This window comes from Aristolochia californica, unplaced genomic scaffold (genome assembly GCF_029961685.1).
Source record: "Aristolochia californica isolate CCGP_79_NKW_82.1479 unplaced genomic scaffold, dmAriCali1.0.hap1 SCAF_3, whole genome shotgun sequence".
Taxonomy (NCBI): domain Eukaryota; kingdom Viridiplantae; phylum Streptophyta; class Magnoliopsida; order Piperales; family Aristolochiaceae; genus Aristolochia; species Aristolochia californica.
In genome coordinates, this window is record NW_027181992.1 from 1793846 (window position 1) to 1817513 (window position 23668).

The 23668-nt window shown below is 40.8% G+C and overlaps 4 protein-coding genes across 8 annotated transcripts; 1 reads left to right on the top strand and 3 right to left on the bottom strand.

Moving 5' to 3' along the window:
• Positions 1-317: 317 nt before the first annotated feature.
• On the bottom strand, positions 318-1447 carry LOC137959127 (transcription factor SRM1-like). Its single transcript, XM_068806445.1, has 2 exons — positions 971-1447; positions 318-779 (listed from the first exon to the last, which is right to left on the bottom strand). The coding sequence occupies exons 1-2, from the start codon at positions 1318-1320 to the stop codon at positions 494-496; spliced, it is 636 nt and encodes a 211-aa protein (XP_068662546.1). The 5' UTR covers positions 1321-1447; the 3' UTR covers positions 318-493.
• Positions 1448-2469: 1022 nt separating this feature from the next.
• LOC137959128 (vacuolar protein sorting-associated protein 55 homolog) lies at positions 2470-12577 on the top strand. 3 transcript variants are annotated; one of them, XM_068806447.1, is made up of 4 exons: positions 2470-2552; positions 11891-11930; positions 12044-12128; positions 12326-12577. In XM_068806447.1, the coding sequence occupies exons 1-4, from the start codon at positions 2550-2552 to the stop codon at positions 12507-12509; spliced, it is 312 nt and encodes a 103-aa protein (XP_068662548.1). In that variant the 5' UTR covers positions 2470-2549; the 3' UTR covers positions 12510-12577. The 3 variants fall into 3 exon arrangements, with proteins under 3 accessions (XP_068662548.1, XP_068662547.1, XP_068662549.1); XM_068806446.1 differs by lacking the exon at positions 2470-2552 and adding an exon at positions 9683-9749; XM_068806448.1 differs by lacking the exon at positions 2470-2552 and adding an exon at positions 9683-9749 and having other exon boundaries at positions 12089-12128.
• Positions 12578-16798: 4221 nt separating this feature from the next.
• On the bottom strand, positions 16799-18419 carry LOC137960260 (NAC domain-containing protein 90-like). The gene is made up of 3 exons (XM_068807822.1): positions 18230-18419; positions 17456-17742; positions 16799-17241 (listed from the first exon to the last, which is right to left on the bottom strand). The coding sequence occupies exons 1-3, from the start codon at positions 18396-18398 to the stop codon at positions 16921-16923; spliced, it is 777 nt and encodes a 258-aa protein (XP_068663923.1). The 5' UTR covers positions 18399-18419; the 3' UTR covers positions 16799-16920.
• A 1162-nt stretch (positions 18420-19581) lies between these two features.
• Positions 19582-22162, bottom strand: LOC137960418 (uncharacterized). Of its 3 annotated transcripts, none has more exons than XM_068808044.1 (3): positions 21656-22162; positions 20256-21112; positions 19582-20165 (listed from the first exon to the last, which is right to left on the bottom strand). In XM_068808044.1, exons 2-3 carry the CDS (start codon positions 21041-21043, stop codon positions 19958-19960), a joined length of 996 nt encoding a protein of 331 aa, XP_068664145.1. In that variant the 5' UTR covers positions 21044-21112; positions 21656-22162; the 3' UTR covers positions 19582-19957. The 3 variants fall into 3 exon arrangements, with proteins under 3 accessions (XP_068664145.1, XP_068664148.1, XP_068664147.1); XM_068808047.1 differs by having other exon boundaries at positions 20256-21076; positions 21656-21702; XM_068808046.1 differs by lacking the exon at positions 21656-22162 and having other exon boundaries at positions 20256-21170.
• Between the last annotated feature and the right edge of the window lie 1506 nt (positions 22163-23668).

Here is a 23668-nt window from a genome sequence, read left to right on the forward strand (position 1 = left end):
GGGATGTCTTATTGGGCTTTGGCGGCTTGGCTCGTTTGGGCTATTGGGTCTTGGATTTTACGTTGAATTTGACATTTTTTTTATTTATTAAACTTATATTTTCACCTCAAAATCTTCTCTTTAGTTTTCTCAAATGCTGTGAGAATTGCCACCTCGAAATCTTCTCTTGAGTTTTCTCCATTTTGAGATCGATTACAAGATTAATCAGTCGTGGGGTGTCACCATTAAAAAGAAATGGTGAATGTTAGTAAAACTCAGCATCAACCACAAGAGATCAGTCATGGGATATTCACGTAAGATAAAATAGGTATCCGTTTATGCACAGTAATCTTGTAACATTGAGGGTTTGTATGTATATACAATTGGGTAAAACTGTATCGATCGGAACATCGATCATACCTAAGATGTATCTTTTTTCTTCCAAAAACAGTATTTTTGTCTAAGAAACCCACTAGACCTACTTGCTGTCTCTGTTCTTAATTATCTTTTCTGGCTATACAAAATGGGGGTAGGCAGAAGAAGACGTTCCTCCTTTTGATGGCGCCACAGCCTGTGAATCCATCCAATTGGCATCAGTGGCTGGGGCCGAGGAACCACCTTCAGGATTTGTTATATCGTGAATACTTGATCTCTTCTTCTCCTTCTTCGTGGAATTTAGGCGGAGATAGTATTTCTGGGCATGGCTGGCCACCTGTGTGGGAGTTCTTGTAAGCACCGAGTGCCTGGAAATGCTTCTCCAGTCCCCCTTTCCGTATTTCTGCAGTCCAATAAGAAAGCGCCTGCGACGGTAAAATCAAAAGTATAATACAGAAAACGTCAAGCTGACTGAGTTTGAAGAAGAAATTTTTTTTTAAAATGCGAGATTACTAAAATGCCCTCGAAGTCAGGGCACGCTATTATGCGCGGAAGCGGCGCATTGTTTTCATTATCACAGAGGTAAGAGATACAGGGCAGGAAAGAAGTATAATACCTGTGCTCATCTTCCGTCCAAGGAACGCCCTTCTTCCTCTCGGACTCGCCTTCCTTGTTCCTGCCACCGGAGAACGAAATCTGATTCGCCCCGGCACTGCACCACTCGGAGTAGGGCGGGATCTCGATCTTTCCTTGCTCTATAACGGAGACGTCGTGGACCAGAGCGGCGTAGTGCTCTCTCACCTCCCACACGCTCTTGCCAGGCACCTGTCCCGCCACCTTCCCCCACCGATCAGGCGTTCCCTCCGGAAACAAAACCAGCGCTTCCTCGAACAGCTTGTCCTGCAGCCGGCACCACACCCCCGGCGGCGATGCTCCCGGATTCAGCAGCAAATCGTCCCGAAGCATGTCCCAACTTCCAATACTCCCGTCACGATCGGATTTTCCTCTGCAAGATTTCGTTATTCGGGATTCCGGTTGCCCGATTTCGTTACTCTTCTGTCGTCTATGATCTCCACGAAGTGGATGAGGTAAATGTTTTTTCCTCGATCGGGGAGGAGGTGCTTCGAGCTTTTTGGTTTTGGTTCAAGGGTCGTTTTCGCTAGTCTTATAGGTTGGCGCCGCGGTGTTTTGTCGTTTCCTGGTTTTCTCGGTTTCTTCTTTTGACTGTGCTCTGATTCCACACGTTTCTCGTAAAGAACCTCTTCGGATAAAGCGGCCGGGGAGTGCGGTCCACGTGTACGCTCTGGGCCGACATCTGTTTTTGGCGAAGTTGCGTGCTTCTCCGAAACGTCCAACCCGCTCTCCATGGCCCGCCGGATCAGGTTTGGAGCGTGAGAAAATATCTTTCCAGATGCTAGGGCGAGTTACAGGATTTGATGATCCCGGACGGTTCGGGGTGGGGTACGTATGGCGTCGGATGTCCGCCATAGGTAGTTGGAGGAGCGGAGGAGGTGACGTTGACGAGCGAACAATTGTTTACCCGCTCGAACAAACAAGTGCCACCTCCAACTCCGGAAGCTTCCCCAGTACTTATCCTATTTCGACGCTTTTTAAATTTTCCTTACGTGACCCGCAACCATGTCTAGATTAATTGAAGCTGGTAAAGCTGCCGGAGGTGGGGGTACCGGCGTAGGACCCAGCAGAAGCATCCAGCGAACTTTGACAACTTTTATCTTTAGCCCTGTCATTTATGAACCATAAAACGAAAATTAAAACATCACTTAAACACCATTCTGCTAATTTAACGATCCCCAGGCGAAGTGTGAAGTGATGTTTTAGAGGTGGAAGTGAGGATCTCACCAGTCACCAGTCACCCGTCACCAGTCGAGATTTGCTTCTCCAGCAGGCTACCGGTGAAAACATCCTAAACTAAGGGGATTTGTCGTGGGTAGGTAGGATAGAGTAGGAAAAGACTGGGGGTATGATTGGTTTCCATTGAGACCTTTTCTCGAACAGATTCGCGGCTAACTACCTGAGGAAAGTTGCTGGGTTTTGGCATCTCTCTCTAACTTTTCTTTCTTGGATAAGACGCACTTTCGGTTAGAATAGAGAGCTCATCCATTCACGGGCGCGTTGTGAAAGTCGGACCTCGCTGTGGAACTCAAGTATTCAATGCAGGTCTTTTGTTTGTGAAAATGGTAAGGTCGTTACCTAAATGATGGTTATTCGTCTGGGTTTGTGGTTGATTTTGTGGGTTAATGCCGGCTGGGTTTGTGGTCAATTGTTAATGTCGAAAGTGGGAAATATGGCTAAGGGAAATAGCTGAGGAAATCAGTCACATAGTCTCCAGATCAACGAGTGACTGAGTTGAAATACGTCTTTTAAAAGTGGTATTTATATATAATTTATAGCAGAAATCTCTAATTTAAAACACGGATAAATCTTATCTCTTAAACAGAAAGGAAATAAGATAATCTTGGCTTGGGGATTAGACGGATTTTGCATGTATTTGTTATGATTTTTTCGTTTGTTAATTATGGATAGACTGCAAGCAGGTCTTCAATAAGTCATGTGCTCCCAAGCCAAGCCAGAAACTCTATTTTCCAAAAAATTAGGGAGGTCAAAACAAGAAAATAGACTTAGATGCGCAACGAAATTTGGAAAACCACAAAGGGAAACAAGTATAAATGATATGGATAAGGATTCGTGGGATCATTTGATGAAAGACGACGAAAGATTCCTGGGGTTATTTAATAAATCAAATTTTACTGTTTCACCATTCGAACCAGAAAATTCCTTGATCTCACTATTTAATTAATTGAGTGTAAACGCAATCCGGTGAGAAAAAGGTTAGAAGATTTTATTTTTATGCCGGTTTTTATGATTGGGAAATTTTTTATTCGAATTCTCCTTGTCTCGCAAAAGAAGGAAATGGAATTCAATAATTCCATTAACCCATTTGATAGCCACTCATCCAAGCCCATTGCGGCTTGCAATTTTCGGAATTCGGATCCAGTCTGTTTGGACGGCATCATTCCCTCCTCGTTTGCACTACCCGCGGTACCTGATTTCTGCTTTCATCGCCAGCAGCGCCTCGGAGAAATGGCGATGACCGTCGAAGGTACGATTATGTTTGTTAACTGAGTGCTCTTTTCGAAGTTTTCCATAGTTTTGTTATTTCAATGCCACTGGGTATATGATTCGAGGTGAATCTTTCACTTCTTCTTTCAATAGTCTTTCAGCTTTAATTCCATTCGTGAATCGATCTTCATATGTCTTGGGTTTCTATTTTGGAATGTCTGGTTATTCCTTCTCCCGGAAATTGTTGTTTATCCATTTAAATACAATTAAAAGTGAACCTTCTCCCCTCTTGTCAAATTCTACGTATTGCTTTAGAGAATTGACCTAGAGTTTCATTTCTGGGTTTCATTGTTCTTTGCCTTCTTTTTTTTCCTATCTTCTTCTCTTCCAAGTTTCTTTGGAATTTGATTCCTTTTTTATGACCTCGGCATCTGCTTCATCGACGGAAACGAACGCCTGAAGAGGAATTGCATTCAGCTGCCTTAAAATTACTGTGCTTTTGCTGCTTTCCCTTTTTTGTTTCAGCATTATTATTTTGACTCCAGTAACTTTGGCACTGTATCGTAGAGAAGGATATTAGAATTTAGGATCGGAAAGAGCCGTTGCTCTGCTTGTCGGGCTGGCGCAGTCGAGAAGACGAAGATGGGTTGAATCATGAAATGTTTTATTCAAAACACTGTTACAAAATACATGAAGCTTTATATAGTAAAAAGAGAAAAAAGGGGAAAATAGTAAAATACAAAAATTAAATAATAAATAAATTAATTACATTCTAACACTCCCCCTCAAGGTGGCTTGTAAATATCCTTGATTGTCATCTTGGACAACAAAGAAAAAAGGTGGGTGGAAGGAAGAGGTTTAATGAACATGTTGGCTAACTGGTACTGAGAACGAATGGGAAGTAACTTGAGAACGCCCAAAGTAACCCGTTCACGAACAAAATGACAATTGATCTCAATATGTTTTGTACGCTCATGGAATGTGGGGTTTGAAGCAATATGAATCGCAGCTTGATTGTCGCAATAGAGCAATGCAGGAGATGCAACCTTGACTTGAAAATCTTGAAGAAGTCGGTGCAACCAAATAATTTCACTGGCAGTAGAAGAAAGAGCTCGATATTCAGCCTCAGCGGAGGAGCGAGAGACGGTGGTCTGCTTTTTGGTCTTCCAAGAGACCAAAGAATCACCAATGAAGATGCAAAAGCCTGTAGTAGATCGGCAAGAATCAAGGCATGATCCCCAATCAGCATTAGAGTAAGCGCGTACCTGCAAGGAAGAAGTAGAAGAAAACAACAAACCTTGACCAGGGCTGGTCTTGAGATAACGAAGCAGATGATGGACTGCCTGGAGATAAGGAAGGCGGGGTTGGGCCACAAATTGAGTGAGCTTGTGAACGGCAAAAGTAATGTCGGGGTGAGATAAAGTGAGATAAAGAAGTTTCCCAACAAGCCGCCGATAGTGGGTTATATCAGGAAGCAGGTCACCGTTAGTGGTAGTTAAATGAAGTTTGGGATCCATGGGAACACTAGTGGGTTTACAAGCTAGGTAACCCGAATCTTCAAGTAATTGTAAGGTGTAATGGCGTTGAAAAAGCACAATACCGGCCTTGGACTGAGCAATTTCAAGACCAAGGAAGTGCTTAAGACAACCAAGATCCTTGAGTTTGAACTGAGTATGCAAAAATTGTTTGAGCTCAACAATAGCACTAGAGGAAGGGCCAGTAAGGATGATATCATCCACATAAACCAATAGTGCAACAAAGGAAGAACCATGACCTTTGGTGAAGAGAGAGTAATCAGATTTCGATTGGAGAAAACCAAAATTGATTAAAACATGAGAAAATTTGGAATACCATTGCCGCGAAGCTTGTTTGAGACCATAAAGGGACTTGTGAAGCTTGCAAATGAGTCGGTTGTGAGATGAAGAAGACTCCCCCTGTCGAAGGTAGCCAAGAGGGAGATCCATATAGATCTCTTCAAAAATATCACCGTTTAAGAAAGCATTGTTGACATCAAGCTAAGCTAGATGCCAACTATGAGAGGCGGCAAGGGCAAGAAGAACCTTCACAGTGACCAATTTGGCCACGGGAGAAAAAGTGTCAACAAAATCTAAACCTTCTTGTTGTGTGTAGCCTTTGGCTACCAAACGAGCCTTATATCGCTCAAGAGAACCATCAGATTTAAGCTTGATTTTATATATCCATTTGCAACCAATGGTATGTTTATCAGGAGGCAGAGAAGTGACGGTCCAGGTTTTGTTGGTTTCCAGAGCGTTCAATTCGTCCCGCATAGCTAACCTCCATTCAGGGCACTTCACGGCTTGGTGATAGTATTGAGGTTCAATTTTAGCAGAGACATTGAGTGCAAACTGTCTGTGTGAATTAGAAAGGGAATGATAAGAGATGTAGTTAGAGATTGGATAAGACGTAGAGGTAAAACAGATGGAGAGGAACCAGCAAGTAAATTGCAGTGATAATCCTGCAGGTAATGAGGTGGATGGATCGTCCGAGTAGATTTTCGAAGAGAAGTACCAGTAGATGTAGAAGGAACAAGCAATGGAAGATTATGAGTTGGAATATCATCAACAGGAGCATCATAGCTAGCTGGTGAATCATGAATAGGGGAAGAATCAAGTTTTGGGAGAGAATGAGGTTGTATGAAGGAGTGGGGCAGAACCAAATCAGGAAAAGGATCAGGAACTGTATTTGAACTGGTGATGGTATGAAAAGGGAAAACTTCCTCATGGAACGTTGCATCTCTAGAAATAAAAACATGTTTGGTCTCCACATCATAGAATTTATAGCCTTTCACACCAGCTGGATAAACACACAAACTCGAGCACGAGGGTGGAACTTAGTTTGATGAGCAGCTAAGGTGGAAACAAAAGCTAAACAACCAAAGACTCGAAAAGAGGGATAATCAGGAGCGGTGTTGTATAGCAAATGAAAAGGCGTGTTGTGTCGCAAGAGAGGAGAAGGAGTTCGATTAATCAAGAAAACCGTGGTAAGAATACATTCTGTCCAAAAAGAGACTGAAATTCGGGATTGGAAGAACAGTGATCGAGCCACATTCAAGAGGTGTTGATGTTTTCTTTCAACAGCTAAGTTTTTTTGAGGTCTTTCAACACAGGAAAACTGGTGCAAGACTCCTTGATCTTGAAAAAACTCAACAAAAGATAACTCAGGGGCATTATCAGATCGAAAAAACTTTGATTTTAGCATTAAACTGAGTAAAAACCATTTTAAAAAAACGTGGTATCACAGAGATAGCATCAGATTTAGTCTTTAATAGATAGATCCAAGTAAATCGAGTGCAATCATCAACAAGCGTCAAGAAGAAACGATGGCCAGTGTGAGAAACAGTCTGATAGGGTCCCCATATATCACAGTGCACAAGATCAAAAGGAAATTTTGATAAGTTATTGTGAGATTCAAAAGATAGTCTACGTTGTTTAGCAAGAGGACAAATATAACAAGGATCTGATTTATGTAATTTAGTTACATCGCAGTTCAACTGATCCTCAAAAAGTCAAGTCGCTGGAAAGAAATGTGTCCTAGCCTATTATGCCAAACATGGGCTGAAACATTGTTAACAGAATTCAAACTTTGAGCACTGAGGACATAGAGATCTTGGACTTTGTCACCCTTGCCAATCGTCCTCTGGGTGGATAGATCCTGGATAACAAAACAATCAGGAAGGAAACTTACAGTAAGGCCAGAGTCAGTAACTAAAACACTAACAGAGATCAAGTTGAATTTGAATTGAGGAACAAATAGTACGTTTTTAAGCACAAGGTGAGGATGCAATTTAATATCACCAGCAAGATGGACTAAGAGTTGAGTATTATTGGGCAAAGTAACTGTAGTGTGAGGGATAACATGCAAGGAAACAAAAGCAGGAGCGTGAGAGCAAATATGTCGAGTAGCTCCTGAGTAGATAATCCATGATTGAGGTGAAGAAATTAAAGGATTTAAGGATACAGAAAAACAAATACCTGCCACGCAGTTGGATGTAGAAGATTCCGGAGCAGTGGTGACTTGTGCAGAGCTACTCAGGTGTGTAGAAAGCATTGACACGAGCTGCTGGAACTGGGCGGAGTCAAGATTCTGCACAAGACTCCCAACAGAAGTAGAACCGAGGCTATCAGCAGCGATGGAAACCTGAAGGCGGGTCCAGTCGAATAGCCATGGATCTTGAAGCACCGAGCAATAGTATGGCCAACAGTCTTGCAATGAGTACAATAATACTTATCCTTGCTCGGATTCCGGGGAGCATGGTAATTCTGATTCTGGGAAGCATTGGGGTTCGGATTCCGGGGAGCACTGTAAGTTGAGTGAAATTTCTGAGAGGTTTGTGGGTCAGGTTTAAGAACGTCTGTCTGCCCAAATTTAAACGCGAATGCCATTGTGTTGGTGGGGGTATGCGAACTCGAGGCATGAGGGGTCCTCCGTTGTTGTTCCTCTTGGACAACTAGAGAAAAAACATGATTAAGAGGAGGCATTGGATCCATGAGGAGCAGCTGACCACGAACATGTGAGAAAGAGTCATCAAGGCCCATCAAGAATGACATGACATACTCCATGTTGTGGTAATCAATAAGGTCCTTAACGCCACCACAACATTTTCCACAAGAGTAATGAGGGCGGTAATTGTTCAGTTCTTCCCAAATGGTCGTCAGCTTCGTGAAATAAGTGCTAACGGAATCCTTGTCTTGGCGCGAGTTCATCAATTCTCGTTTAAGTTGAAAAATGCGCGGACCGTTGCGTTGTTGATAACGATCCCGAAGAGCAAGCCAAATTTCGCGGGCAGAAGCAGCAAACATAACACTCGCAGAGATTTCCTTGGAAACCGAATTTAAAATCCAATATATGACAATATGGTTATTCCGGGTCCAGGAGTTGAGCAAAGGGGGATCAGCACTTTGAGGTTCAGGTATGAAACCATCGATAAATCCCACTTTGTTTTTCACGGATAAGGCGAGGGACATTGCACGGCTCCAACTGGTGTAATTTTCACCGGTAAGTAGCTGCGAGACAAGAACTTGCCCGGGATTATCCGAATGGTGAAGATAGTAGGGGTTCGATGGTTCGTCAAAAGTGGAACGAGTCGAACTGGTACGAAGACCAGAACTGGAAACGCCCGTCGATGAATAAGTCTCCATGAAGCCCCCAAGAAAATTCTCCAAAGAAATGAAGGGCTTTCAGAATTCAACAAAAAAACTCTGATCAACAAAAATACCACAGCACACCTCTCGCCCAACCGCAAAGGTCCAGAAAAAAAAAATCACCACCTCTCGGCCAGCCACAAAAGTCCAGAAAAAAAATCACCACACTCTCGGCCAATCACAAAAGTCCAGAAAAATCTAACCTTCACGGCCAAATCCAGAGGCAAAGAAATCCAAAGAGAGCACCAGCTCTCGGCCAAATCCAGAGGCAAATCACCCCTCACGGCAATGGTGCCAGAGCACCACTACCAAAATCCAACCTTCACGGCAACGGCGCTATCTCGCCAAGAAAACAGAAGCTTAAGTCTGTCGAAAAAAAGAAATATTTGGGAGGAAGACGAAATCTAACCTCTTTGTCGGAAGATCCGCCGAAATAGAGAGCTGAAATCAGCCACTGCCATAAGGGTTCCGCCAGAAAGGGCGAAATAGACGATAGCCGAAACCAGTCGCCAAAATGGAGGAGAGAAGGCCCGCCGGCCGAAAATATTCAGAGGATGAGGATCATCCGCTCTGATACCATATTAGAATTTAGGATTGGAAAGAGCCGTTGCTTTGCTCGTTGGGCTGGCGCAGTCGAGAAGACGAAGATGGGTTGAATCGTGAAATGTTTTATTCAAAACACTGTTACAAAATACATGAAGCTTTATACAGTAAAAAGAGAAAAAGGGGAAAAATAGTAAAATACAAAAATTAAATAATAAATTAATTAATTACATTCTAATAAAGGATATTAAGTCTGCGAACTAAGCCTTGAATAAAGCAAGTTTTATTTTATCACTTTGTGACCGATTTTATTATTCTATGTGTATGGGAATTGACAGAGTCTCTCTAGTTGTTTTAATGTTGTAAATATACTCTCTTACTATTATTCTAACTTGTTATTCCTTCTTCTTTGTTGACTACTTGGTTTTTGGGCGTCATGCTTTGGGGATCTCCGTTCATGTTGTGCAGTGTAAGTTTAAGTTTTTGTGCATGCAGTGTGTATTTCTGCCATTTCTAGAAGTGAAAGTTCTTACTCTAGTTTTTTTTTTGCTCTGCAGGCTTGCTGGACTTGCTTTCATGTTTTCTTCTAGCATTCTACTTCAGATACTGGTATTCTTTCCCATCTCTAGGAATTTAAGATTCAAATAGGAGGTGGACTATAGTTGGTCTTACGTTCATATCTCTGCTAATTGTATGACTGATCAATTAGCTAAGGATCAAATTAGCCTCCAGTCTCTCTTTGTATTGGCTAAACCCGCCTAATCTTGCTTGTTATCTATTATTGGCCTTTTGTCTTTTTGCATGGAACCAGTTTTTCAAAGAAAAGGTAGGATGAGGGTGGTTTTTTGTCGTAAACTAGTATAATGAAAGGAACATGCAGCCTTAGTTTTCTCTGATTTTTTGAAAGCTTAATGTGTGATAGTGCAGTAGCTACTGTGTATGAGGCTTTTCCTTGACACATCTGATTTAAATACTGCTGTGCTGGCCTTCTCGATTTTTTTATGTTCTGTTCGTCTTTGTTTTGTGTTTTAGAAATCATGTTTTTCCTAATGGCATCAGCTGATATTATCAAATTTAGGCTTCCCTAATATGGTTCTGTATCAGGTTTAGTGGCTAATCCAGGGGAAAACAATGATTATTGTTTGCCAGTATTTTTTTTTTTTTTCTGTAAATACTAGTACAACTTTGGTGGCAGGTCCACAATGCTTATCTATACTAACACATCTCATCATCCTTCTAGCACTTATCTAATTCATGCAAACCACTCCTCTTGATTAACACCCCTCTTAACAAACTGATCTCATGTAACTACTCCCAAGCCCATGCAGGACCCATCCTTTCTTCTTATAATTTAATCCACCCTACTTGTAATTAAAAACACTTGGACACCGTAATATTTAGATTCCTAACATTCCACCACCAGCTTTAAAAATGAGCTTTTTCAGCGAAGTTCAAATCTGGATAATACTACTCATCCTCCAGCTCCCATATACCACCGCTTGAGCTCTTCTAGTGCCATCTTGCCTTGGCTTTTTAGTACAAAAGGATCTCGGAGTTGCACATGTAAGTCCAAGATCCTTGGTGTTGGTTACAAGGATCTATTTTAGGGTCTTAGAAATGGTGATACAACATTTCTACTCACTCTGAGACAGAGGTTGCATTCCAGGGTGTTGAAACTGATGGTTAGGTGACATAGTTGTGACTGGAATATACATTGCTTGTGTAGGAAAATTGTATGTTAAGCATTGACTGGAAAAAAAATGAATGAAGGGGGAGGTTTTGTTACAAAACAATGCAGAGGGAGGTGAAGATGAGCAAGATTGGTCTATTTGCAAGAGTATCACCTGGTTGAGAACCAGAAAAGACAAAATTTCTTAAGATTTCTTGGCTGTGGATGGGGTATTCCATTCTATTTACTCCATGTCATGCATGATCATGTATTTTCTGTGTTTTATTTTGCTATATGGTAATTTTTGCATAAAAATTAGAAGATGTGGAGTGGGTTAAACAGGTATGCTCTCTTGATCAGCCCTGATTTCCCACACTTAAAGCAGGGACAAGGATGCCATCCCATACTACAGGACGGAGATGAGGTTGGTCAGAAAACCCTGCAGGGTTTCGGGGTGGAGACAGTGTTGAGCAACCTGGCCCTGTGGGGATGACAGTCCTCATTGAAGAGAGAGCCTCCCCGTCCAACTACTCCCTAATGACATCCCTTCTCCTGACTCCAGTGTGAGGCAGAGACAAGGCTCCAATGGGACAACACTGAATGGGGCGAAGCATCAATCCAACCAACCTTGTCACAGGGTGGGGGGGCACCCCACCAACCTGATCTGTTGCCATTCGTAATATAGATGTGGAGAATGACCTCATAGAAGTCAAAAAATGAGTAAAGAAACAATGTTGCATTATGCTTTTCGGTAAGAGTCATATAGTGGAATTTCTATTGCCACTTAATTTCTGAAGAGAGCACTGTTATGGATTCTCAAGAACTTTATTGATCATGTGGTTTTGTTTTGTTCCACTTTGTAATAAATGACAACTTTTTTCCTCCCTCCCACTATTTCCCGACTCTCAAATATTTTACAACCTGTCGACAAGTTGGAGATGTATGTCTATTACAGTATTATGGAGGCGTTTTGTTTTAGGCTTTTGTTGAAGGATTAAATTATTTAGTGTTTTTTGAAAAATAAGATATGGAAACTTGTCATTAGTATTCCAGTTTATGTATAATTTCTTTTCTATTTCAGGCTTGTGCTTTATACAGCAACTGGTGGCCTATGTTAACAGGTCAGTTTTTTTTTTTTTTTTTCTTGAAGTCGGTAATAGATTTGTTTTCAGGTTGACGTCATGCAGTTGAAAACCTGGTCTAAGATTTCAAATGGCTTTTGTTGGTTCCTCAGCTCTAATGTATGTTCTGATTCCAATGCCCTGCTTGTTTTTTGGAGGTGGCTCCAGTCAATTTCTTACTAGTAGGGAAGGTGGTGGGTGAGTTGTTTTACTTTTTAAGTTTATGGAGTTCAGTCATTTTTACAGATTAATATAGTTGGGAACCCTTTGGATCGTTGTTCAAAAGGACAGTTTGGTTAAAGAGCAAACTTTTCTGCCATAATTTTTGTTAATGAAAATATTCTCTGTAGAGTGGGTTCATATTCTAATCGTAATCCTATTATTTATTGTGGCAGCTGGATAAATGCTGCAAAGTTTTTGACTGGTGCGTCTGCTGTTGGAAGTATAGCAATTCCTGCAATATTGAGACATGCGCATTTGATCCAAACAGGAGCCATGATCATCGAATTTACATCTTTCTTTATTCTTCTATGCACCGTCTTGTGTTTCCATCGTGTTAGCCTTGAGGATGACTGGTGAAGGTACTCTTTTTCTGTCTCATGTAAAATGAAGTACATATCTGTACCCTTAAAAAGCTTACCGGTATATACCTTCAACCTTGAAAATGGAGGAAACGGAGGAAAATTGAGGTCATGATTGGTAAAAATGGGTGTCATTTTTTCAAAGAAATAACTAATGTTAACCTTTTTGCACATTTATGTGATCTTTGCCAGAATTGCTTATTGATTAATATTTCAAGTACGATTAAATGGACAAGCTGTGTGATCTGATTAAACTTTCAGCTGTATGGATTGAGCCCAGATTGTATTTTATTTTTAACTTCTTTCAATTATAGAAGGTAAAATGTGTGATACGGGAAGCTGAAACAGGAGGTTACAGGATCTATGAATGAATAACAGTTTGGGTATTAGTGCAGATGAATTTAAGTGGCTGGAAAACAGATTCCAGTGTTAGTGTCCCCAAATGAACAGTATAATATAAAGAAGAGAATAAGTAACTTTTTTTATAATATATTTAAATACTTATAAGTGATTTAATGTGTAGTATTAAAATATGTTAATATCATAATTAACAAAAAAATTATTATATTATTTAATTATTATAATTTATTATAAATTAATACAATAATTATGACTAGAATAAATCATTTAAAATTAATAAAAAAAGTAAAAAATAACATAAGCACACATAATAAATAAATAAATTAGTTTGTAATAACTTAAGAAATATTTTAACATTAAAACTCATTAATTTAATATACTAATAAAAAATAAAAATATTTATCAATAACATAATATATATTTTTTATGTATTAATAGTTAATAATATATTGTCACAAAATTTAAAACCACTGGTTTAATTAATTATAGCAATGGGATAAGTAAATCAAAATAATTTATCAAATATTTATTTAAAAATATTTTAATTATGACTATTAAATCACTAATTTAATATAGTAATTGTAAAATAAATATATTAAATAAATAAAAATAATTATTTTATAAATAAAAAATATAAATTATTATTCTTATTACGATGGTTTAATTTTTTCTTAACTTAGGAAAAATTTCCTCATGGCGCGCGTTGTCAGCCAGCGGGCCATGGCGACGGAGGCGGAGGGAGGGAAGGAGGAGAAAATTTTCGAAGGATCGCAACGCGCGTCGCGCGAGGAAAGTGGTTGATTCGCAAAATAGGTATAAATCAACTTTCCCCCGTTTTTGCCTGAGCGAATGAAATGGTGTAATCTCACTTCAATTCAATTCTTTCTACACTAACATCATTATTTAATGAACTAGGTAATATGGGAGTAATTTATTCCACTTCATTGTAGACTAACCCCCCCAAAATAAATCAATTACAACCTGCTGTCTCCAACACTGAACCTGTTAGGTATTTTTAAAATTAAAATTTTAAGTTGGGCCGATCCCAACTTTTGATCGGTCAAAGTTAGGTATTTTTAAAATTAAGTTTCTAAGTTGATTATTTTGATAAATATTTTATTAAAAGTGGTTAGTTTAATAAAATTCCCATAAAACAGTCCACTAATGGGAAAAAGAAAGAAGAAGTCAAAGAGCAATTCAACAATTCCTGGTAAGTGGTAAGTAATCTCGGAATGAAATTGTATTGAAATTTGAATAGGACCATTTACCTTAAAAACCCGGTTAAGTTTTCAGAAAAGTTTTCCTCTCATATTGACGATGGCCATTGGCGTGTTGTGAGAGCTAAAAGAAAACAAACGGAAAAAAACAGGAAATCGTCAAACAGTTTCACTCTCACCCAAGAAAGCAACAGTTCCATTCTGGTTAGGGATGATAAGATTGCAGCCTAAGAGCGTCGTCAGCCACCCAAGTCAACGACGGTGACTAAAGTAGACTCATCCGAGAGCCTCAAATCCTTCCCCTTGTTTCGGATATTACAACAAACAGTTTAAGCAAAAACACTGAAAATCAAGTGCAGAGAGAAGAACTGAAAAAGGGGTGTAGATAAATATAAAACAAGACACGTGACCGGTTCCAAGTTCTACCGTCTCAGGAACATAGAATTCTGGTATTCGTTCTCGTCCATCCGTCCTTCTTGCTTCTGTCTTCACGATGGAGCCAACGAACCAGCATCTATCAGAAAGCAGTCCTACTGAACAACGCGTGGGCAAAAGGGTCCCACCTGCCTCAGAAAAACGACGATGCGGGTCTTGACTCAATCGCATCTGTATGTGGCCATCATGACTAAGAAGAAGCAGACGTAGAAAACAGAGAAGAACCCAAGATCTGTCTGCTTCATGCGTAATCTTATGTCTAATTGGGGGCTATCTCTCCGAAAAAACGAAAGTTGCAGATAATGAAATACAAGGGACCACGGAAAAGTCCTCTGGTATTTCGCTATTCCACTCTACTCCAACAAGCAAGTAACGCAGTAGATTCAAAGAGGACCTTCTGGAATACAACCCCAGATATTGAAAGGAATAAAGGAAACGACAGGAGACAAGAGGCCGGACATTGATCGTTGAAAGAGTCTAAAAGCTGTGTTTGTAAAATTAGAAACATTTATTCTGGAGAAAATCCTGAAAACCAAAAAAAAAAAACACATCACGGTACATGTCGCAGAAAGCAGAAGTAGAGACCCTGTAACATCATCCATTCATCACGAATCAAGCATAAGCACAAACAAGAGATATTGCTCATGTTTTTTTTTCAATTTAGTCTAATTAATCAGTAAAAGTAAAGCCATTAAGGAGTCATCAGTAAGCAGATACCAGTAGGCATTCAACAGTCTTTGTTGTCTTTATCAGTTAATTGAGCATAATCACATAAGACGGAAGACTTATCTACCTACTTCTGTGATACTGATTACAAATAAATTCCGTTAACTTTCAAAAAAAAAAAAAAAATGACATGACCGTATCAGACTAAAGACTTGATATTCAAACAAGATTTCAAGTTCCTATCGCAAAGGAAATTTCCTAACACGCAGGGTCCTCCACGAACCAACGATGTTCAGCAACTATTTCTCCACACATCCCTTAGTCAAAATAGCTGGATGGAGTTTAACTGGTTCTATATGAACAAAGCGATGGTTAAACTGGACGAAAGATCATAAGGGTATATAAAATTTAAAAAAATTAAAAAAAAAAAAGGGCGAGGAGAGCTTCTCTCGTTCTTAAACATTTGCAGACAGGGAAAAGGTCCCGGCCGTCCCCTACATCATGCAAGAGTTCTACACGATGGTGGTTCAGGGAGGGTGCTCGCGCCGAGCTCCTCCTTCAGGGCGAGGAGAGCCTCTCTCGTTATTGGAAGCTCATTATGAGAAGCATATAGAAAATTTCATCCAATATAACTATGTCATGATTGCATATAGCGAGTTCTTTGTAAGTTATCTAAAGCAGTAGAAGCATTTGAACGAAAGCTTTTGTGTACTTCACAACGACATGGTTATCTTATTTTTGTGGCCAAACCAGACTTTGCTTTTTCTATGACTCCTTGTCCGGGTGGTTCGAATCTGATTTACTGAATTCATCTATTGCGAGAAAAGATCAGGAAACAAGTTCTGCTATTTTAAAATGGCGCAAAGTATAGAAGAGAACAATGTGGGGAAATACCTAGCTATCTGTTTCCCTTTCTTCCCTCGGAAAGAAGAACAGTGCAAAAGGGTTTCGTAGTTCATTAGAGACGATAGTGCTCAATGCATATGCTTTGGTAAACGGGGACCTGATTCCCGCATTTGTTCTGTCCATCTCTATTATGCTTCTGCCCTGAGATTGGTGCAAGTTGGGTTTCTGCTGTTAACATGGAAGCAGCAGATCCCGTTCTAGATCGCTTCTCCGCCCTAAAAATGATCCGTTCATTCAAAGATTTGCACCGCAAAAACTTTATTGACCTTGTGCATCTTTAACAGATAAATTAGGTTTACGTCGGCAGTCCGCTCTGAATTCTTCAACCCCACATAGGATATAGTTCTTTGAAATCTTTTGATGGAAAAACTGGATGTCTTTTACATTTACAATGAGATGATGCATATTGAGGAAGCATAAAAAATTTAGAAGAAGTAATTTCTATTAATCCTTGTAATTTCAGTTGTTGCAGGTTTGCTACATCAATTTTTGTAGACAATAATACCTTCAGAAACAAATTAAACCATGAGAAAAGGAAACACATGTGCACGAAGTGAAAAGATGCAGAAGATAGCCGTTCTCCCAAGACTCGAGCAGAGATTCCCAGTCGTCGCCCAGTCCAGAGAATCATGAGGAAAAAACGAAGAACAAGAAGAAGAAGAATTCCCTATCTTTATCATTTTAGTACTTTGTTACAAATGTGGCAGAATCCACTTATTTTGTAGACAACTATTCAGACACAAACCCTGAGAGAGAAAACACAACATAACGAAAGTGAAAAGATGAAGAAGGTCAGATTTCTTGTAGAATTTGAGCAGATATTTCTCATTCCCAGTCCAGCGAATCTAGTATGTCCTCCAAATTCATCATGTCCAAGTTATGGTTGGCATATTCTTCGGCAGCCGAGTATGTCTGAGCGTGATCGCCTGATGAAGAACTATCGTAAGAGCTGCTTCTTTCCATCCCAGCGGTAGTAACCTGCGAGGACTCTCCAACGTTGCTACCACCTAAATGCATTGCTTCCGATCTTGCTCGCCTCCCTACACAGCCCGTTCTGACCTCTGATATTGGAAACGGACGCCGATCAAACGAACGCAACGATCCTGATTTGGTGTATACTCGGCACAAGCTGAATTCATTTCGCAGCTGTAAATTAATTAAGTAGAAACATTGTCAATTGAGGTTTCTTGAAATACAACTGTATCTGAAAGTGCAACTATACATTTTAAACCTAAACAATACTGATCAAATGATATTGAAAGAGCTCATGAAACACAATTTAGGGTTTTTTACAAGCAAAGAGATCAGAAAGCAAGAAATTGGAAAAGAAGATGAGGAATGCGAAGCGACTGCACCATACCCTAGAATTTGCGTCGGCTGCTATTGGTTGTTCATACGCTCTGTATTCGTTCACTTTCCATTTGGTCTTCGTTCCAGTGGGAGCTCTTCCTTTGTAAAAAACCATTGTTTTTTTCATGCCAATAGTTCGGTTGCCGGAAGAGTAAACGACAGAAGGAGAGCCGGTGGCTTTCCAGTACCCAGAAGTAGTGATTCGGTTAGGTCGTCCTCCGTGGGTTTCCCTCTCTTGTCTGGGGCAGAAGAAAAACCATTCCGCCCGATCACCTTGACTGACTGGTCCAGAAAGGCCTGCGAGCAAGTAAGAAATTAGGTCTTGATCTGCTGGTCATTTGAACGGTACGGTGCTCTTGTTACAGGCACAAAAGCGAAAAAGTTGGTCTGGTCCTTTGATCTCAGTATGGATGGAAGCATTAATAGGGAAGAAGAGGCTTTTGTCTTTTCCTTGGAATTCCAATTTTGATCAGATAGCAAAAATGCTCAACGGTGTCAAGTGAGAAATTAAACACAACTAAAACCACGATGAAGAACAAAGAACATAGACTGTAAGAAACAGAAAGCACAAGAAGAAAAAAATTTCTGAAGTTAAAAATGGCGAGCAGTTTATAAACTTCAAGTTCAACATTGAGGTAAAGTTTGAACCGTGATTATCACTGCCAAAGTTAAGAAGTTCTAAAACTTCCGCCGTTGTTAATTAACTGAAAAACCCATCTTCCAGAACGCCAGAAAACTAAAAAAAAAGAAGAGTAAGAAGAAGAAGACGAGGAAAAGGAGTAACTTGGTAGCTGCCACGGATCTAAACTACTATTAAAAATGTCGACAACAGGGATAACGCGGGCCAACTCGTCCTCCCTCGCCCTCTCAAGTTTATGTTTCAGGTAAAACCCAACTAGCTCTTCTTCAGTCGGGGAGAATCGGAATCCTGGTGGATGCAGGTAATCACTCATTTCTTCTCTTGTTCCGGGTGCGTTCATCGTCTTCTTTCTAGGTGTCTGTCGAAATCCACGACTTCGCTTATAAATAGGCCTAAACCGAGTAATGTCGGAGAAAGTGCCCAGGAAAGTTCCACACGGCCATTAAGAAAGTTTTACAACAAAGATTCTTACACCACGACTTTTAAATTGATTAGAATTTTTTTTGTTTTCTACAGAGAGAAGCCAGACTACTGTCATTGCCGTACACGAGCTGAGTGGAGGAGTTTCGTGTTTTTTCCATCTGTGAGATGTCGAATGGACGTACACACGGTGTCTACTACGCGGCCACGAGCGAAGACTGCCGTCGCTGTTTTCTTTGGCTCCGGGCCCCCTCTCTTTGCGCCCTGCGTCACTCAGACACGCTCCTTTCGATCGGTGAAACCCACTCCATCAACTCGATTAATTCCAAATAGAATCTATAGAAAAGTCCCGAAACAACCGGATAATTCATCTTGTGAAATAAAAAGTTCCATCAGATCTCCCAGTTTTTTAATTCTGGAAATCCTCGGATTTAACCGGTCAATCAATCGGGTGTGAATGGAACTAGACGGAGAAGAAGAAAGGACTAAGAAGGCTGTAAATCATTCTACTAAACCCAAAATAACCGTATCTTAGACTTAGAACCGTTTTTCCCTACGAGAAAGACTGAAGACGAGGCCCGGAACCGTGCATCCATGGCCCTGCATTATCCCCTGGAAATTGAGTCTTTTCATCTTCCCCACAACCGATATGAAACTTGGAAGCAGAAATCCGCGTTCGCGTGGAAAGACAGGACAGGAGCTCGTTTCAATCTTGAAGTAGTCCACAGTGGGTCACCCCTCCTTCCCCTTCTTTTTGCTGTTGTCTCTCTCTTCATCATCTACAGTGAGTCAAACTCCTCGGTTTCATTTGGTTTTGTTTACTGGAAACTTCTCGTTTTAGTCAGCTGTGAAGTTTCCGTTTCTTTGATTTGCGTTTTCGAGAAAGTAAGTCTCGTCACTGGGGTGTGAGTTGCAGACTCACAGACCCTAATCTCTTTGTATATAAATACGATGTATTTGTATGAAATCAATAGAATAAAAGATAGATTTTACCGAAAGTTTACACAAGATACAAGAAAGGTGAATTTAGCAACTATGAAATCGGATCAAAGTACATATAACTTACAAACACTGCTCCTGCCTTTGTATAGATCTTCTGAATCTATTAATCTCTTTCTTAGCTCTTTCCACTACTTCTCAAAATTAGACAGAAATCCATCTTAACGAACAACAGATGCATGCTGACCAAGTATTTAGCAGGGAAAACCATGGTCAGAAGCATCTGAATTCTAAGCTCATCAAAGATATGAAACAAAAGGTTGATGAGAGACTAAAAGATTGGAACCCTAACGAATAAAGTTCTTTGGGATGGCTACGATTTCTGCTTAATCTTTGAGCCAGTGCTTAAGTCCAGTTTTTACGAACTTTACCAGATCAGTACAACACCACACATGAAGGGGAGCGGAAGAGGAGGAAAGATGTCGAGTCGAGGCAACCGGGTTACTCGCTCTTTCAACAACAGAAGGGGCAACAAGCGAAGCATGGAATCCACCTCGCGTGTCCACTGTTTGGGGTCACTGACGGGGCGGCGTCCGGCGACTGTGCCAGTTCTGACTGTTGTTTCTGTGACAGCGGCGGCGGTTGCGATTGGTGTTGATGATGCGGCGGTTCAATGTTTACAACCTTAGCAGAGACAGTTCTTCCCCCGTCCCCTATCAATCTGGAAACGAAACTGCCACTCATTAGCTTTAAAAAAAATGGATATTCAATAGAAAAAGCCAAACACAGCTGAAGAGAATTGAGAGCATACATCGGAAATGCGAACGACTGGATGCTTGCGCCACTCCCATCCGAATGCCGAGAAATGCTGGGCGAGTTATTGCCCCCACCAACAACGGGTGACGCCGCTTCAGTAACATGTTCGTCAGCTGCCGCCCTCAGAACATCTTTCATGGCCTGAGCGTTTGCGGCCTCGGTCATGCCCGGCTTTTCGAGGCCTTCGCCGCTCCTAGGATCCCAAGTGCTAGTAGGCGTTTCAGGCCCAGTTGGTGGTGGAGGGAAGGGTTCGTTCGGGCTGGGGAAGTTGGTCAGTTCACCAGAACGTCCGATCAACAATGCATGATCCCTGGAAAAACTGTTGTTCCCTACATGGATGCTAAACAATGATTCATTTGAAGCAACGCTCCACTCCATAGGGGTGGTCGACTTGGTCCTGGCGAAGACTGTAGAAGGGATCCTGTAAGGATCAGGGATGTCATTCTTCCCCATCACTTGTACCGGAGGAGATTGAGTATTAATGCCGTAAGAATCCGCTGTGAATGGATTGCCCATTGGTGGTAAGTCAGACAGTGTGCCGGATGACCTGATGAATTCTCCACTTGGAGGACCTCCTCCGTACTTGGGCGGCAAGCCATGGTGGACAACTTTTTCTACTTCTGGTGATCCGGGTGTCGAAGGAAAAGGGGCATCGTCGCCGTGACTACCCTTTGCTTTAGCAAGCTCCTTTGGATCGATTTGGAAGAAATCTTCTGAAGAAGAGGATGATGACGAAGAAAATGATTTTCTGGGATCGCTCTCAACACCTTGAACGGCTTCCATGACTTCTAATCTATCTGATGAAATTGGGGAACTCTACAATGTCCATAAAATCATGGAGCGTTCAACATGCTGCGGATTAGAGAAGACCAAATGGGCATTACCGAACATTGTAAGACAATATCCCATTTTGAAATTAAACATGGGTTTGAGTTTTGACAAGGGAGATGCAACAGGAGAAGATTAACAGGAGAAGATTAACAGAAGATATAAACAAATATCGGTGCAAGAAAAAAAAAAATGATCGATCATTCTCATCAAATAACGGCCCGCCAAAAAATCGAGAATTTTCCTGATCAAGTCTACGAATTTGTGCACTGCTAGATCACTACTTGCTCTTTTTAAGATTCATAAATGGCTCCATTGTTAGTTAACGTGGAAGATCGCCGTTCAAGAAATCACAATTCAACTCGTTGGCTACGTAAAATTTAGAAGAGAAGAAAGAACGCCAGCACGATATATCTTCATTCTTGAGATCCACAGCCTTTTGAAAATTGAATTTCACGAGCTAAAAAATCAGGAAGGAAATCAAACCAGTAAAAAACATAGCTCTCAATGCAGCATAGTGCAGTAAAGAAAAAAAAAACTTGCAGGAAGCAGAAGAGATGACGCTACCTATGAAGCGACAGTTCTTCGCACATCGTTTCTATTTTACAAAGAATGGATGAAAAGGTTTGCTTGTTGTATATTTTGGGAACTTTTACTTTCTCCTTTTTTCCTTCGGGAACTATTTCTGAGTCAGGAGAGAGGAAGGAGTGAGAATCAAACGTTCGATCTCCCCAGAAAGAAAACAAGAAAGAGAAACGTAGAGAGGAAGAGGGACGAGAAGGAAACAGAGAGATGGCGGTGGAAAATGGTGTTGGAAAGATTTGGACAGAGATGAATCGGAGAGGAAGAAGGAGAAAGGACGGGACCCGCGTCTCATCCATGCAAGTATAACAGGAAAGCAGGATTTCCGTTCCCGAGACTTTTGCGGAAGCGGGGAGGCTGAAGAGCAATTGGGAGGCGGACTCTCCATGAGACTCCGTCAAACTCCTCGCCCTTCCTTCTCCTCTCCGCCGCTGGTCGCCCGGGAAGTGCTCTCAGGTTACCACGTCTCGTGGCACCCTCGGAAACTGACTCTGTTAAATTGTTAATGCTTGCTTATCCTCGTAGGCCATTCTTATCTATTAATATCAATTTTCGAATACTTAAGGCTAGCTTTCGTCGCGGGCGGACGAAAAGCTAGCCTTCCGCCCGCAACGAATTGGATTTGCGTCCACCAATTTGCAGAGGAACTGGCGTGCTTTTCTGTGTCCACGAGCTTCTTTTCTAAATTAACCCTGAAAGCGTAAAGAACGATGTAAAAGTTACACTTAATCTCCTTTTGAACCCATCTGTCCTGAGCTGACTCTCAGTGACTCCATCGATACCTGAGCAGACAAATTTGTCAAAAAAGGAGAAAAAAACGAAAAGAAAAAAAAAGCATCGATCCTAAAATCCCATTTCTGTGAAGTTTTAGACGTTGTCAACAATGTCTGGGCTGGAGTACCGAAAGAAGGCTGCATGCAAGTCTGAAAAAAAAAATGCATTAAATTTAGGTGGAAGCAAGAAAATTCACTTCGATGCCATCAATTCAGAGAAGCACCCAATTTTAATTATAAAAGGAGTGCGTCTATGGTTTGTCTTGTTTTAATTCAACCAATTTAACTGGATCGACAACCATGAATCCACATAAATCCAACCCCTGTAGGCATTATTTCATTTCAGGCTGTCTTACATCAGATTGTCCACATAATATAACTTAAAGTCAGGGCAGTTTCCTCAGTCAATGCAATATCATAAACATTTTAAGCATTTTGAGACTCTCTGTAATTTAATGAGACTTTACTAAGCATTAAAGGCTGGACACAACCACACTATCCCAGTCACCTATAAAAAACATAATACCTAGGTCCCATTTTTTTGCTGTCATTCAATACTTAATCCAACTGTTCTTCTATACAATCAATGTGTGCAGCTTTTCCACTCCGTTCTAGTACAAGAACCCCTCCCAAAGGGGAATCCGCCCTATTTCCATTGCTTAGTTCTTGTGAAGTATTAAATATCTCACATGTGCTGCTGATGGGAGTCCTTGAAACACTAATGTCTAATGTCTAAGCAAAGGAGGCAAATTCATCATGTCATTGAATCTCCCTACTGAAATCATTTATAAAGAAGATGAAAGCCTGCTAAAGGTTGTAGCATTTACTCAGTTTCACCAGACTTTTTCAGTGCTCCTCCTCTTTCCAGTACCAAAAATTTATTGGCATCCTCCAGCTCTTACAGAATTCATTAATAACTTGCAGGAAGACAGGACAAAGTAAATAATTTCTACAAGGTTAATCTCAAACTCCTGCAACCTTGCCCCTGCAGACTTCTTTCTCCTTGTTGTGGTCTGATAGCAACTACGAAAGAATCAGAAAAGTTCAAGAATAGATAACTTGAAAAGTTTTTAGTTTCAAAAGTAAGATTATTAGATTGCTAAAAATTAGATTTTAAAAGTGAGTCCTCAGCATACTTGCAAGATTTGAACCCAAAACGCCATACTTGATGACTTCATTGGCATTTCCTCAATTTTTGGAGGTAATATATTTTACAACACTTGCT

Bases quoted from the DNA above. Each gene is read 5' to 3' on its own strand.
- LOC137960418 (XM_068808044.1), bottom strand. From the start codon at position 21,043: ATGGAAGCCGTTCAAGGTGTTGAGAGCGATCCCAGAAAATCATTTTCT. The intron at 20,166-20,255 runs GTATGCTCTCAA...TTTCGTTTCCAG, and splicing joins CAGTCGTTCGCATTTCCGAT to ATTGATAGGGGACGGGGGAA.
- LOC137959127 (XM_068806445.1), bottom strand. From the start codon at position 1,320: ATGCTTCGGGACGATTTGCTGCTGAATCCGGGAGCATCGCCGCCGGGG. The intron at 780-970 runs GTATTATACTTC...TTACCGTCGCAG, and splicing joins TGGACGGAAGATGAGCACAG to GCGCTTTCTTATTGGACTGC.
- LOC137960260 (XM_068807822.1), bottom strand. From the start codon at position 18,398: ATGAGTGATTACCTGCATCCACCAGGATTCCGATTCTCCCCGACTGAA. The intron at 17,743-18,229 runs GTTACTCCTTTT...ACTTGCTCGCAG, and splicing joins AGATCCGTGGCAGCTACCAA to GCCTTTCTGGACCAGTCAGT. The intron at 17,242-17,455 runs GTATGGTGCAGT...ATTAATTTACAG, and splicing joins CAGCCGACGCAAATTCTAGG to CTGCGAAATGAATTCAGCTT.
- LOC137959128 (XM_068806446.1), top strand. From the start codon at position 9,717: ATGTTTTCTTCTAGCATTCTACTTCAGATACTG. The intron at 9,750-11,890 runs GTATTCTTTCCC...TTTCTATTTCAG, and splicing joins GCATTCTACTTCAGATACTG to GCTTGTGCTTTATACAGCAA. The intron at 11,931-12,043 runs GTCAGTTTTTTT...TTGGTTCCTCAG, and splicing joins CTGGTGGCCTATGTTAACAG to CTCTAATGTATGTTCTGATT.